The following is a 15329-nucleotide window of genomic DNA, read 5'->3' on the forward strand; positions in this document are numbered from 1 at the left end:
CTCGGCCGTGGCTTGTGGGATGGCGCCCACCCGGCTTCAGGACTGGACAACGGCGTCTGAATAGCCGCCTCTTTCGCCCCTTCGGCACCGCACCTCGCGCCGATACTGTGTGCTTCAACCAGCGACTGGACGTGACTGCTCGCTCGCTCAGCTGTCGCTCCCCAAGACCATCACATGACTCTTTCGCTGCCACTGCATTCTCACCGTCTTTTTTGCCCCCGGAAATGGCGAGCAATCCTTACTGAAAAATCACCCCGGTCGTTGAACAAATAGACGCCGCTTCGGGCACAAACAGCCGACCAGCGCCTCGCCTTGATTGGCCAATGTGCAGGGATGCGAGTCGACTCGACAGGGGTCCCCTCTGAGCCCGGCGCTTGCGCCTCTTCCCCATCACATCCGGCTGCCCAAAATAGCCAACCAGAACTGGAGACGCCTGAGCCGAGGGTTGTCGAGCTGCGTGCGACACAATCCTTCGTGCCATCGCGGTTATTGTCCTCTACATAGTCACACTGCATTGCATATATGTTTGCTTAGTGGCGCTTCTCCATCTTCCACTATCGACTCGAGACGCCCGCCATCTTGATCAACCTTTGAGACTTTAACCCCTCACTACAACCACACACTGTCACACCATCCACAGCGTTGCAACACGGCCCAATCTATATAGCCGCTGTCCCCTTCTTTTGCCAAACTCTCAACCAACGTTTCCCTCCCTCTTCGATCCGAGTTGCTCGTCTCATCGCCGGTGATTCCACCCCTTTGGGAGGCTAAGAACTTTCTTTGCCTGATCCCGGTTGAAGCAACCCCTCTGCTGGCTGTTAGGAATGAGCCGCAGAACTGCATCTCCCACTAACTTCATCTCCGCTCTTCTGGTCACCTGCATCACGTGGTCATGATGGCTACCCAGACTGGAACTGCCTCAAGGAGGCCGAAGCTGTCCTTGTCCATCAAGACATCGCCGGCTCCTCATACGAGAATCAACAAATCCTTGGCTCTCGTTGACCCCAAGTCCCCAACGACTTTCAACACCCTCTCCAATGTCTACACCACCGCCATTGAGAGGTCGACTCCCGCCATCGCCGACCCCTTGACTGCCATCAACGAAGCCAAGGATCTCGTGACTCCCCAGCTACGGATACAGACCCCGTATACAGTCTGCTATCCCGAGACGCCGCTGACAGCTCACCCTCTCTCACCCGCCGCTGCTATGGAAATCACCTTTCCAAGCACCATGACTGCGACACCGCCGCTGTCAGCAGGCCCCGTAGAAGGTCCTCAAATGTTCGGGTTTTCACCAATCGACGCCCAGACTCCTCTGACGGCTTTGATGAACGACCAACCGACACCCCGATCTCTGCGTAAACGAACCAACCTTACACTGGCTGGCACCAAGCCACCTTACAGCCATCCTCGATCCCTTCACAGCATCCTCCGCAACTCGCCGCTTCCTCCCCCGACAGCCAAGACGCCCACATCACCCCGTCGACAGTCCCTGCGCTTGCAGGAGAAGGCGGCACGCCGGGTAGCTTACAACAGCCCAATCGAGCAAACCATCACAACCAACACGTATACGAAATCTCACATCGACCTGCTCATCGAAGACTCGTCTCCCGCATCTCCCAGGGCACAACAGGACCAGAACACTATTCTAGACCTCGCACTCGCCTTCACAGGCAACGAAACACTCGATGGCGGAATGACGCCCGGACCGTTTGAAGAGATGCGCAGACGAATGGCTGGCCTCGCAGCCAACTCACCGGTGGTATCCAGCCCGGCGGGAGCCAGCCCCTCAGGCGGCATCAGGAAGAAGAAGAGAAAGGAGAAGAAGCGCCGCTGGGTCTGGACGATTGGCAACCAGGAAGAGGACCCGGACAACCTCGGCGGTGCTGTGGCTGCGTTGCGCGCGGCTGAGGCGGCAGCAAACAAAGCAGGAGACGACGGAAAGCAGCAACCTGCGCCTCCCGTCGTGGAGGTGCAAACCTGCGGCGATCTCCCGACGCCTAGCGTCGAGACGTTCGACGAGGCTGGAGACGTTGAAATGTCAGACACGAGTAGCGTCTCGTGCGATCGGGGGCTCACGCCCGGGGACATGGACGTGGACCTCTCGACGCCGACGATCCTGAGGCCGTCCTCGTCGCGCATTGACAGGCTTGGGTCGGCGGGGCTCTTCAACCCGGAAACTGGGAGTAGGAGGGACACGCCCATTCCGCCTGATTTGGTGGTTGCTTGAAGAGAGACACAGCGTTTGGATTTAATTTTCCGGGGAAGCATATGGTTTTGCATGGTGTTGGGGAAAGGGGGGAAAACGGTGGCTCGGCGTTGTAAGATACACATGTACTAGTTAGCATCGTTTAGGATCTAATGAGCACACGCGATACGACCAAGTTCTCGGAATCCCATTATCGATGACAAGTGGACTCATCGTGTCTTGGTGTTAGTCTGGGGAAGAGGAATGCTTAGCGTGCGTTTGGATGTTTGACCGTCTTTGCTAAGGAGCTAGCTAGCCGGCCTTGGGGGACAAGGATGGGCTACAGCGGTCTGGCCAACTTGTGAATTCGATCACAGTTTCCCGTGCAATTCGGTTGATGGTTGATCCGTTACGAGGCGATGAGGTAAGGTATCGTCGTAAGCGGGGCAGAATGGAGAAGTGGACTGACGAGGACAACCTTGGCTTGCGTAAGGGGTGGTGATATTTTCGCCATCCCCTGCAAACGCAATCGTTCATCGGGACTGCGGCAACCCATGTCAACACCGATGAGCCGCACGGAGAGTTTTCGATAGGGCGGATGGCGGCTGACCAGGTCGACGATGCGGTTTTCTCGACAACGTGCAGTGAAAACAACCATCTGGCTATGTCTGGTACCCGTGTCAGCTTAGTCGAACAGCTCCTCATCCTACTGCTGTGCCTCCAAAAACAGCACAGGAACGAGACGACGCAGGCCACAAACTAACAACGGAGCAAACCATCCCACCACAACCGCCCGCCCCTCCAGCTGTCAAAGTCCGCAGCTGAACTACCTAAACATGGAGCCAAGGCACGACGTGAGTTGGGAGCCAGACGGCCTAGCCAGCTCGAGGCCACGAAGGCCAATGAACATGCAGCCAAAACAGCGGCTCCCCCCCAGCCATTTACGCAAGCAAACAGCGATCCCTACTGCAGATCGGCCACAGGTCGTCGCATCGCTGTTGCACAAGCCATCGAAAAGGCCGTAAAAAAACAGGAAAACGTGACGGGAATGCTGAATTCCCGCCTGAAGCCACGCACAAGAAATGATAGGGCCAGTTAGCGTCGCCCTTTCCAGCCACGGTCGCTTCGTCGTAACGCGCCTCTGGTGCTGAAGACTTGGTGCAGGAATGTTTGGCTCGGTCTTCAAATAATGGGCGACGGACAGCCAAAATGCAGTGGCAGCCAGCAGGAAAACGCATGAGCCACGCGATGTACCGGAGACTTGCTCCGTCATAGGTGCTGCAAGGTGCCGGGGGCTGGCCGGGGGTGGGGCCGCACATGCTGTTAGTGGGCTTTGTGGCAGCAAGTCGCAAGACAAGCTACGTCATTGACCATCACAGCTTCCAGCCATGCCAGGCCAGCCCGACCAAACAAGCCAGTCCAGTGAGTGTGTGCAAGCTGCAGCTGAAGGCAGATTGGGGAAAGGGGGATGGATGGGCAGACTAAGGCAGCCCAAACAAGCTGTCACAGCTGGCGCAAGCTGAAGAGGAGCTATGAGGCAATTGGAGGGGTTGCTCCGTTCCTTCTTTCGCTAGTGTAGGTCCTTCTTGGAATTATATTTCCAAGATCCAGCCTCCGCGCTCTCATTCTTGTCCTTCTTAGCTATTCTCCATTTCCTCTGCCGATTGTCCGCCTGCCAATATTTTCGGTGCAGTGCAAGTGCAGTCTGAAGCCCAATTGACTCGGCAAATCGAGCCTGCCTGCGACAGTCAAGTAGTGTGAGCTACGACTGATCTCATATACCCACTCTTATTTTCATCCAAACAGGCGCGCAGGTACAGGTCGCACGCACAGGCTTGTGCATGGCAGCAAGATGAATGTCGACGAGCACCAACTGCCGACCGGCGGCCAGCACTACAGCGGCCGAAACCGAATTCCCAATGTCCACGAGTTTATGGCACAGCTCGACAAGGAGAAGCGCGAGCGAGATGCTGCCCTTGACGCCGAGGACAAGAAGATCAAGCAAGAACAGCGCCAGCACCATCAGAACGGCCACAATGGGGACGCGAAACCCCATGTCCCCGAGAAGGACCACCGTTTTCGCAAGAGGAAGACCAAGACTGTGCGGGACCCCGTGACTGGCAAGGATGTCGAGATTGAAAACGCAAACGACGACTTCAAGGAGGTGGTCGAGAACCCCCAGGTATGCTACTTACAGCCCTCATATGTCGTTTGATTGAGGTTCACTGACAAGCCTGCCCTCAGATTTCTGTGCCAAACGAGAATCTCGGAAAGTCGGCAACCGTTGCCACTTCGTCGAAGCAGTCTGGTGAGGAGTACCGCCAAGCTCAAGATGTCACCGCACCACCCGATCCCGTCGAGCCCGGAAGCACGTCCGACGTACCTATCCACAGTGAAAAGACCAATGTCAACTTCTTCAAGACGCCAAGCGTCAGCTACGAGCCGATGTTCGAGGCTTTAGAACGCAAGGCAAACGTCCTTTGTGCCGGCATTTTCTTCGGCATCGTCATTGTCGGCAAGTTCTTTGGCGGCGCTCTCTATGGACTCATCCCCCTTGGTGCCTGCGTCGCGTCAGGAGTCTTTCTCTGGGTGAAGGATCTCATCACCCAGGGCAGAAACACGGAATGGTCCAGCGAGCAGGAGCGTGGTGAGACGGCCACCATCAACCTCGTCCCTGAATCTGTCGAGGTAAGAAGATCGAGTGCAAATGATGGTGATGGCGCGCTAACGAATCACAGTGGATGAACACCGCTCTGGGCATCATGTGGAACTTGATCAACCCCGAGATGTTCGCCGGTGTCGCTGACACTCTGGAGGACGTCATGGTTGCCTCTGTCCCTGGCGTTATTGAGAACGTCCGCGTCGCCGATATTTCGCAGGGCAGCAACCCGCTACGCATCCTCAGCTTGCGAGCTTTGCCAGACTCCCACGTCAAAGATATCAAAGATGAAGCCCACAAGCAGAATCAGAAGAACACTGACCCCAATGAGCTGGCCGCTATGGAGCAGGCTGGGTCTTTCTACAACCTTGAGGCATCAGTCGCTTACCATGCTAAGCCCTCTGGAGCTGATATCTCCTCCAAGGCGCGCAATATGGGAATGCAACTGGTCTTTTACCTTGGTGTTCGCGGCCTCTTTGGAGTCCCCTTGCCGATCTGTGAGTAAGGCCACTTGTCCGACCATAATGTCGTCTAACATTCTCTAGGGGTCGAACTTCAAGGTCTTGTTGCTACAGCACGCATTCGTCTCCAACTTACGCCTGAGCCACCGTTCCTGAAGACTTTGACTTTTACGCTCATGGGTATTCCCAAGGTCCAGGCCGGCTGCACTCCCATGATTGAAAAGGGAGTCAACATCCTGAACCTGCCCTTGATTTCCAACTTCGTCAACTGGGCCATTGGCACCGCTGCTTCCATGGTAAGTAGTACTCTCACATACGCTTTCACCCTAGCTAACCAGGATTTAGTATGTTGCTCCCAAGAGCATGACCCTGGACTTGAGCAAGATGCTCCAGGGCGACGACATCAAGAAGGAGACCCTTGCTCTTGGTCTGCTCTACATTCGCATTCACAAGGCCGTCGGTCTGAGCAAGCAGGACCGCCGCGGCAGCCAGGGTGGTGGCTCGGACCCGTATATCACCGTTGCGTGGAGCAAGTTCTCGAAGCCTCAGTTCTGCACTCGCGTCATTCAGGATGACTTGAACCCCGTCTTTGAGGAGAGCTGCGGGCTGTTGGTTACCGCGGACCTGATCAAGGCTGACGAACAGCTGTCAGTCGAGCTGTGGGACAGCGATCGCTCTTCTGCAGATGACGTTGTCGGCAAGGTCGAACTCAGCATCCAAAAGCTCATTCAGCACCCTGGAAAGATGTTCCCTCAGGTTTCCAAGTTGGCCGGCGTTAAGGCCGACAGTACTATGCCTGGCGAACTCCACTGGGAGGTTGGCTTCTTTGGAAAGACTCAATTCCGCAAGGCTCTTCGCACTGACGGTAAGGACGTCAACCTTCCTCCTGAGTTGAAGGACAAGAAGGAGCTTCAGGACGAGAAGGGCACCATCGAGAACGCCGAGGAAGATGCGGTTGTTCACACTCCTCCCGACCCACTTTGGCCCTCTGGTATTCTTAGCATTGTCGTGCACCAAATCGTCGGACTCGAACTGGCGAACGTCAAGGGCTCCAACGGAAAGCGCAAAGGACGTGAGTATGAGCCGGCCCGTCTCGATGCTGGCGATGTCAAGGAAGAGGAAGGTAGCAAGTTGCCCAGTTCCTACTGCACTATTCTTGTCAACGACGAGCTTGTTTACAAGACGCGTACAAAGGCTGTCTCATCTCAGCCCATCTTCAACGCCGGTACCGAGAAGTTCATCCGCGATTGGCGATCGTGCATCACCACCATCACCGTTCGCGATTCCCGCAACAGACAACACGATCCCATTATTGGTGTTGTGCCTCTGAAGCTCTCCGACATTATGCAGACGGGAAGTGAGGCCACCCGATGGTACCCTCTAGACGGAGGTATCGGATACGGAAGGATCAGAATCTCTTTGCTCTTCAGATCCGTCGAACTGCGCCTGCCGCCCCCTCAGCTGGGTTGGGAAGTCGGAACTTTCGAGTTTACTTCCAACAGTATGAACGCTACGAACTACGGACACTTGAAGACAAAGATTCGCATTCGCACTGGCGGAAGCTCCGTGAGCGTGAAGCGTGATACTTGCCAAAAGCTGGAGGAGACGGAAGGATACTCTTGGGACATCAGCGGTGAGAACAACCACGAAAAGATCCGTCTTCCCGTCCGTTATCGATACAGGTCTCCTGTCTTCTTCGAGTTTTACCCTCCCGGAAAGCGTCATGCCGATGCCTATGCATCTTTGTGGCTGCAATCGCTGCCCGACCAGGAAGAGCAGGACTTTGACATCCCGATTTGGAAGTGCGACAGAGGTCTCCGCCTCTCTCAGAACTACATCACCGAAGACAATTACAAGGACATCCCCGACATCGAGATTGAAGAGATTGGACGCCTCAAGTTCCGTGGCCGCTTCTCCACCGGTACCGACCGTGACCACATCAAGTTCGTCACTAGCAACGACTCTCGTGAGACGATTGAAACCTGGGAAGCCTGCTTTGCTGAAGGTGTCCGTGGCGAGGAGGTGACGCCTGAGGTGCCTCCTGCGGTCCAAAAGCTCCACGACGAGTCTTTGACTCATGGCCGCGACGTTCTGGCTCAAGCAAACCCCAAGGAGAAGGAGAAGTGGATGGCCAAGGACGGAACGGACTGGAGTGGAGCTTTCGGCAAGGACCCTACGGCACCCATGGATGGCGAACAGGAGGACTTGAACGACGAATCACGCGACACTTTCGACTCGGATGATGACAGCAGCGATATCGATCTTGGACTTACGGATGCTAGCACCAACCAAGGCAGCACCAACCAAGGAAGTGATGATGCTCGCAAGTCCGTCGATAGCGCCAATAGCGACGCGTCATCCAGCGTCTCGAAGAAAAACAGCAACGGCCCTGTCCAGGCTTACAAGGACTACCAGAGCAGGAGCAGAGACTTGCATCGCCAGCACAGAGGCCTGATGCAGTGGCGTCCGATGCGTAACGTGCAGTTCGCCAAGGATGAAGCCAAGTACGCTGTGCGAAAGATTACGAAGCTCGGATCTCTGAACGGACGCAAGCCCGATGTCGAGACGGAGGTTTAATGATAGTTTCCTTTATTCACCACAGGAACAGAAGGGAAGCAAGGGAATGGGATATGGATAACGGTCTTTTGTTTTCGCAAGTCTTCTGTAATGTCTACGAAGCATATCTAAATGACGCAAATTGCGATGATGGGGGCGTTAGGAAATGTATTTGTAGTCAAAGCAGGCAAATGAAGTTTTGAATCAGTCGACGTTCTTGTTGAAGCATGTGCCCTTGAGTTGAGTATATTGTAAACTTATAATGTTGGCCAGATTTGGGCTTTCTTCGACCCAGGAACAGGAAACACGGAAAGAATCGGAAACCACAAAAGAAACACAATAAGTCCATGTATGCATGAATAAAACTAGTTACCCCTAAACTCTATCGGCCTCTAAATCTGAAAGTCTCATTCCAACCAGCCTTCACCGGCTCTGACTCTGACATACGGGCCCGTATTCCCTCAGCCAAATCCTTCTCAATCTTGCATCGACCATTTTCTCCCGCCTTTCGATACCAATCAGCCAACATGAGTCTTATTTGCAAAGCTCTAGTTTGGCATTTGCGGTCTCCATCTCGAAGCCTCTTTGCAAGAGCACCCAAGCTGACCATCCAACATTGCCCTTTGCCTTCATCTCTATTGATACGCGCCAGAAGCTTGCAAGCAAGCACATGAGCATAAGTTTCCCTTCCCCAAGTAGGCTTATTACCAAGCCTATCCGTCCTTTCCTTGAGATTTGTAGCTAGCTTAAAGATCAATGAGCTGTCTTGGCCATGATAATTGGCCATGTACATGTACTCTGTAAGCAAAGAAATTGTACGTTCATCACACAACCCAAATTCCACCTCAGCGCTCTTGACGACCTTGTCGTAGCTTGGCAGAACGTGCTCCCCCAGCTTTCCTGGCCAGTACTTCAAAAAGTGGCCCGTCATTGACAGAACCACGGGATGAAAGTTGCCCAGGTAGCCCATGAAAAGGTCAATGCAAAGCTGGTAGACTCGTTCTACTGGCAACTTAATGTCTTGAAGACAGAAGAAACGTAGTGACTCGAGAGCGTATACCATAGGATCTTCTGCGTCGAGGCTTATCTTGATGAGTCCTATGATGCCCGTCAAAAAATTCCCAACTAGATGGTCGTCTCGATTCCGCGCCAGGACTAAAGAAGAGACCTCCGTTTTTCTGGGTTCAAGTCGGAATGCGATACCTCTCATGTAGAGAATTATCCTCCATATATAGACAAGCATCCATGGATCCTTCTTCTGAAGTAACTTGTCAAAGAGGGACAGCGCCTTGTGAAGGGTCTTCTGGCATTTCCCGTTGGTATCGTCTTGCCGCGTCACCAAAATAGAGGCACCGTGGCATTGGTCGGACACAGCCTTCCAATCGCCCGAAGAGTCGCAATAGCCTTTCGGGGGATTGAGACTGAAGAAGTCGCCAGTCCATCCACTGACTCCATCTGATCCGCGGTCGAACACCCGCATGAAATAACCCCACACATTGAAAAGCATTTTTTCCAGCTGGGCGAGCCTCGGATCATCTGGTGCCAGCAGAGAAAGATGTTTATCGAGTCGATATGCAAGTTTCTCAGAATCTTGGAACTGCTTCTGGGGAAGACTTTGTGCAGATCGTGCTCTGCCTGACGTCCCAGAGAGGACCTGTGTGATTGAATCAACTGGTCGGCATTGTGATTGGTTTTTGAAGAATCCCCATGCTGCGAACTTCTTCTTGTACATGTTCTCACTGACGTCCGGCTCTCAATTAGCTCACGAAGAAAATGCTTGGCTTGGGGACTTACGATGCCTTAAAGCCATGCGCATTATCCATTACCTTCGAGACCGCGCTGAGAGATTTGGCTTCGTCTAGGTAGAGGGTTTTGAGTATCTGCTTCTTCGACAACCATTCTCGTTCGTCGTGCTCTGCTTTTCTCCCGGGGCGCCCCTTTTTCAACGCTGTTTGGGGCTTGCTGGTCGATGGTAAAGCTGACGAGACTGCGTCGTGAGATGTTGACTGTTGCGACTGAGAAGGCGTGGGGCTGAGAGTTTGAGTCTCCTCCCGTACCCGTGTCGGAATGGCACGTCTCTGATCTATGAACGGCGTCTCTGGTTGATATGCAGCGGGTTCGAATGACGGCGGGGACACTTCGCTTGACTCAGCAGTGCTCTGAAGGCAGATCCAAGTCTCATAGAACTCGGAATGCTGGTCAAGTTCCATCGAATCCATTACAGAAGAGTTTCTGGAGCAATACGAACCGAGTATGAATGATTTTGAGGTTTTTCGAAAGGGAGAAATTTCAAAAAGATGTTTAGCGTGATGGGATTCTCAGAGGCCGACGGAGTTGGGGGATCACAGTAGGCCCGAGACGGACACTTCGCCATCCATGGAATCAATGCCTGTCAGGAAGTTCGCAGTGACAACTTATCTAAGGTCAGTGGAGGCTCATTTTTGGGCCATCAAGTTCCAGACTCTTCACCCCACGCTCATACTGCTTGTCGTTGGTTAACGACCATATCCCCGTAGTACTTCCGGCCAATTGCTACTCTCGCGACCGAGTGGCACAATGACTTATGGTGTACTGCTAGCTGCATGATCTGATTGGACATATCAATACAGACTGCATTGAAGTCCTTTTAAGTTGATTGGCTAAAGCGGTATCACCGCTTGGTCGGGACAAGACACACTGCATGTACCGTTGGGTCTGGTGGTTGGTGAACATTAATGCCATTGGTAGTTGCTGTGGCCAGCCCGGTACTCTGCAGGAATCATGGATGGGCTCCTACGTTCTCAAGAAGCAACGCGGACAAGCTTGCAATGATATGCGTTGGACTTGCAGAAGAGATGCATATTGATTTTCAGTTGAGCCAGGCAACCATGAGCAGGCTCGCTAGTCACTTTGTCCACGTCGACGCCCTGGTATCAATTCGAATCTCCGTTGGGGGTGGGGTGTGAAATGGTCCTGCATGCAAGTCATCGACCGCGCCGTCTTTGGCATTTCATGGTGCTCGTGACCGTCCGGGCGAGAGACAAGTGATACGTACGGTATCCGATTCCAGTTTACATGCATCTTAGGAACTTTAGGGAAAGGATGGACATCTGAACCCTGGGCAAACGTTTTCACAAGTATAAGTAGGCCTGAAAGCTCCCCGTACAGCGGTGGTCAATCTAGATAGATCAGGCACATACATACATACAAGCTCTATCTCTGTCTTTATTTCTTTCTTGAGATCTTTTTATCCACAAAATCACGTTCTCTCGCACAACATGTGGTCAGACAATTCTTCCACCGTAACCGACTTCTCCGCGGTCTCTGAGTACGACGAGCATGCCATTAAGCTCGAAGTAGACTCCATGCTTTCGATGATTCAAGAGGACATGAAAAAATTCAAGGAGCAGTCGGATGAATCGAAGACCAGACTCAAGAGACCAACAAAAGCCAAACACAGAGTCTTTGTTGCGGTTTGCAGCCCGCACAGTGTATCTCGCCTCTCAAATAAGTGTCAGAGTCTTCAAAAACCGGCTTTCCGTTTCTTCAGAAGTAAGCTTATATCTCTTGCGTTACTATCATCTCCTATCATCAGGGCAGCTGTGATCTGACGCGTTGGAAAGGGAAGCGCTCTTCAGTGGTTGTCACCACTGATTTCGCACTCGATTCGATCATCCGTGACTTAGCGAAGAGCCATGAGTGTGATGAGCTTGTTCTCGTTGTGAGTGGCCATCTTGAAGTCATAGACTTCGACGTTCCGTCAAACTTTCGAGTGCTGATGGTGCTCCGTTGTGGCTTCGGCTCCAATGCGGAAAAGTACCTGCACCTTGACGGGGCCTCGACTTTTGGTGGCAGTATGATCCAGCGGTGGGCACAGAAGGACCGAAGACGCCGTTTGTTTTTTGGGCCCGCGGTGCTGATTGACATCGACCCCGAGGAGAAGTCTTGGGCAAATGCCGAACAGGCGTTCAAGCAAAATCTCAGCAGCCGAGAGAAAACAAGGATCAGGCGTCACGTGGAGAAGATGAAGAAGACGTCTGTGGACGACGGCGAGTGGTGGAAGAGATGGAGAGGGAGCCTTGCTTCCATCTTGGGCACCCTAGCTTGCGGTGCGAAACTCGCCGTCTCGATTAAGGCCTCTGCAGGAGGTGCACTGTTTCAGTTCCAATATGGCTTGCTCAATATCAAGGTTGGGGCAGCATATGCTGGGGCTTCCGCATTCATGACTGCCGCCGGTCCTGCCGTTCTCATTGGTGTTGGGGTTGCTGCAGCAGTATACTACGTGCCCTGGGACGCGATCCTCGAATGGCTTGGGGGTATTCTGTCTTGGCTTTCAGACGGTTTTATAGCGATCTGGGAGATGTTCAAGGATTGGATGGCCAGCGGGAACCAGAGTCACAATGACTATCAAAGACGCCGGGAGAGAAAGGGGAACTCTAGAGTACCGAGACCGATGGATTTCTCCTTCTAACGCCTCACTACGTATGCTCTCGCACTACGGCACCTATCCCTTGTGGAAGACGTTGACCATTCGTGCCAGCTTTACTTCTTAATCTTTTGCTCAACCGTTGCCACATTGATCGCTATAGCTAGAATCATTTGACGAATCGCAGTTGATGGATCGAGTCTAAGGGTGAGGCTGCGGAAACGGGACGCCTCGAGTGAGGACTAGCTGGATGATGAAGAGTCGCATTTACAAACTATGGTACACGAATGATAAGGCGCATAAGACTGTCTTGAGTCCTTTATAATTCCGCAGGATACTCTCATCCAGAGTACCCAGTGCCGTGTCCACGGCCGCTTCCCTGTCGGTTCGTGGTGCAGTCAGGACGAACGACAACGTCAGGCGCATAAACCGGCAAGTCAGACGGGTTGCTCGGGATGGTGACCTCGTCAGTCACAACACTAACGAGCAGGTTGCCCGCGTTCTGCCTGTCCTGCACCTCGCCGTTGACCAGGGCGACGCGCCAGTGGAGATTCTTCTGCAGGTAAGGGATCACATCCGCGGGGGCTAGGCTGTCGACCATGCCGGCGAGGTAGCGCTCGACGAGGGCCAGGGTGATGGGGATCTGGCCAGTGATCTGCTGTCCGCGGGCGCGGCCCTCCTGGCAGTTCCGGCAGGCCGTGTTCTCGTTCTGGCCGAAGGTGGCGAAGACGCCGACGTGGGAGTGCTGCGTGGGGTAGAGCAGGGGCGAGGCGTCGTCGACGTCGCCGAGGAAGACGTGGACGACGTAGTTGCCGCCGAGCTGCGCCTTTTCGGCCTTGATGTTGACCAGCCACTCGAGGTACTTGTTCTCGGCGCCAACGAGCTTCTTCAGCTCGCGCTCCTTGGGGAGGTGAACGCCGTTGGTCTGGGCCAGGGGCGCTTGCTCTACGGAGGCTGCCGCAAGTTGTCCGCGCTCGGCCTTGATGTGGTTCTTGGCGCGCTGCTGGAGTTCCTGGGTGGCGTTGTCGAGGTCGGCGCTGCTGCTGCGCATGATGTTGGCAAAGGTGGCCATCTTGCCGTAGAGACGATCCAGCTCGTTGATGACGTCCTTGGGGGTCGGGAACCTCGCCTTCTGAGTCTCGGGGTACGCGTAGCCAAAGACCTCGGTGGTGCGGACGCCCTCCGAAGTCCAGAACTTCTGCTCGGTGCCGTTGCTGGACTGGGCAAAGGGGGCCAGCGGGGTGTCGATGCCCTCTGGGTCGCCGGCCTTGACGATGAAGTTACCCCAGTTCGCATCGGAGGGTTTGGTCGTCACGTAGGTGAGGGGATCCGAGGGCTTGTCGTGGATGGCCTGCCAGATGGCGAACAGGCGGTCGATGTTGGCGTGGTGGAGCCAGAAGATGGGGTCGAAGGAGGAGATCTCGGGGTTGGCCATGTGGCCGCCGCGGCCGCCGGTGTAGTTGTGGACGGCGTTGTGGACGTCCTCGATGCTCCCCCAGCCGCGGAAGTCGATGTTGCTGGGCTTCTGCGCCTCGAAGCGGTTGCTCGACGCCGTGGCGAACTCGGTGTAGGACTGCAGGATGAAGTTGACGCGCTCCGTGAGGTTCTTGCCCTTGGGGCTGCCCTGCTCGCCCTGGAAGAAGGCCAGCAGCTGGCGGTTGATCTCGCCGTCGCCGTCGCGGATGTTGGGGTAGCGCACCGTGGCTCCGACGCGGGGGACCTAAGATGCGGATGTCAGTTTGTTGGCCGGCAGAGGGGAATGGGACTCTACGTACGGTGTTGATGTCCCGCAGGGATGCGGACTCTCTGAAGGTGTAGTTCGAAAGGGGGTTGATCTCGGACTTGCCCGACAACGCCTTAGGTCTGACGACTTTGTTGAGGGCTGCGGAGGCGGCTTGAGGAGGGAAGACGCCGAGGTCGGGACGGGCCCAATCCCAGTACGGCATGCGGAAGGTCTTTGCTGCCTTGACGTAGTCGGCCTTGCGCTCGTCCTCGGTGTAGGCGTTTGCAATGAAGTTAACGTGCTTGTAGAGCTCGGTCTGACCGTGGGTGTGGTTAGTCTTTTTTGCACCGTACATGACGCTTTCAGGGGTAGAAGCCTCACCTCGAAGATGGCGAGATAGGGGCGGTGCCAAGTGAGGAAGAGGATGGAGCTGTGGGTGCAGAAGCCTCCGAAGTCGTTGTCAACGCGGACCATGTTGTTCCATGGCTTGTCTGGCCACTTCTTGTAAGGCAATCCGTGGATGGCTAGCTTTCATGTTAGGTGCGCGTTGGAGCAGAGGTGGAGGACGGCAACTTGCCAGCGAGTTCGAAAAAGGAGAGGGGCATTCCCTCTGGCACATTTTCCTTGAATCTCTCCAGACCAAGGAGGTAGAGGTTCCACTGGTCCGGCTGGTCCTTGATCATGTCCCGAACCTCCAAACGAACGGGAGGGTTCTCTGTGAGGTGTTAGCAATTGAATTGAAGGGAGACTTGCAAGTTACCTACGAGGATCATCGGCTGGGATGCCATGAACAAGGATAGGGCCACTGGTGCCGTCAGAAGACATGTTGACGAGATGGTTTGTGGTAGTGTTGCAAAATAGAGTGTAGAGAGCGAAGGTAGTGAGGTGAGAATCCTCTTGTCATACCGACTTCTAGAGGTCAGCAGATTAAGCTTATATACTTTGTCTCTCACAGTCGGAACTCCTACTTACACTCCATCGCCGCGGGATTCTCTCCCGCTCACCGAACGGCTGCGAAAACGCCGGTACCTCGGGACCTCGTTCAGCCCTACTCAGCAAGGGGCTGTCTCACATCCGGGCCGCTGGGCATATCCCGTCACACCGGCCGCGCGCCGCGGTGCGGGGATGATCTCCAGCCAGCCATGTCAGCTCGGGCGCGCGGCTCAGCCGCAGCAAACACTCGGCATGTCAGCATGAACCAAGCCAATGAGCGACTCTGCACCATCTCACCGACTTGCGAGACATCACGACATCGTCCACTTCTGGTCGTATAAATCAGATTGTGGCTTGAAGGGGAGGGGGTGACCCCCCCGTTTCCCGTGACGAAATCTTTGTCT

General features: G+C 54.5%; 3 protein-coding genes across 3 annotated transcripts; 2 read left to right on the forward strand and 1 right to left on the reverse strand.

Moving 5' to 3' along the window:
- Window positions 1-895: 895 nt before the first annotated feature.
- Window positions 896-2230, forward strand: COL26b_008511 (uncharacterized protein; the record flags this gene model as incomplete). The annotated part of the gene is made up of 1 exon (XM_053181269.1): window positions 896-2230. One exon carries the CDS (start codon window positions 896-898, stop codon window positions 2228-2230), a length of 1335 nt encoding a protein of 444 aa, XP_053034773.1.
- A 1810-nt stretch (window positions 2231-4040) lies between these two features.
- On the forward strand, window positions 4041-7885 carry COL26b_008512 (uncharacterized protein; the record flags this gene model as incomplete). Its single annotated transcript, XM_053181270.1, has 5 exons — window positions 4041-4370; window positions 4433-4876; window positions 4927-5344; window positions 5393-5604; window positions 5654-7885. The coding sequence occupies 5 exons, from the start codon at window positions 4041-4043 to the stop codon at window positions 7883-7885; spliced, it is 3636 nt and encodes a 1211-aa protein (XP_053034774.1).
- A 4724-nt stretch (window positions 7886-12609) lies between these two features.
- On the reverse strand, window positions 12610-14817 carry COL26b_008513 (uncharacterized protein; the record flags this gene model as incomplete). The annotated part of the gene is made up of 5 exons (XM_053181271.1): window positions 12610-13989; window positions 14045-14308; window positions 14374-14516; window positions 14633-14707; window positions 14757-14817. The coding sequence occupies 5 exons, from the start codon at window positions 14815-14817 to the stop codon at window positions 12610-12612; spliced, it is 1923 nt and encodes a 640-aa protein (XP_053034775.1).
- Window positions 14818-15329: the final 512 nt, after the last annotated feature.

Source organism: Colletotrichum chrysophilum (genome assembly GCF_026319265.1).
Source record: "Colletotrichum chrysophilum strain AFK26 chromosome Unknown scaffold_75, whole genome shotgun sequence".
NCBI lineage: Eukaryota > Fungi > Ascomycota > Sordariomycetes > Glomerellales > Glomerellaceae > Colletotrichum > Colletotrichum chrysophilum.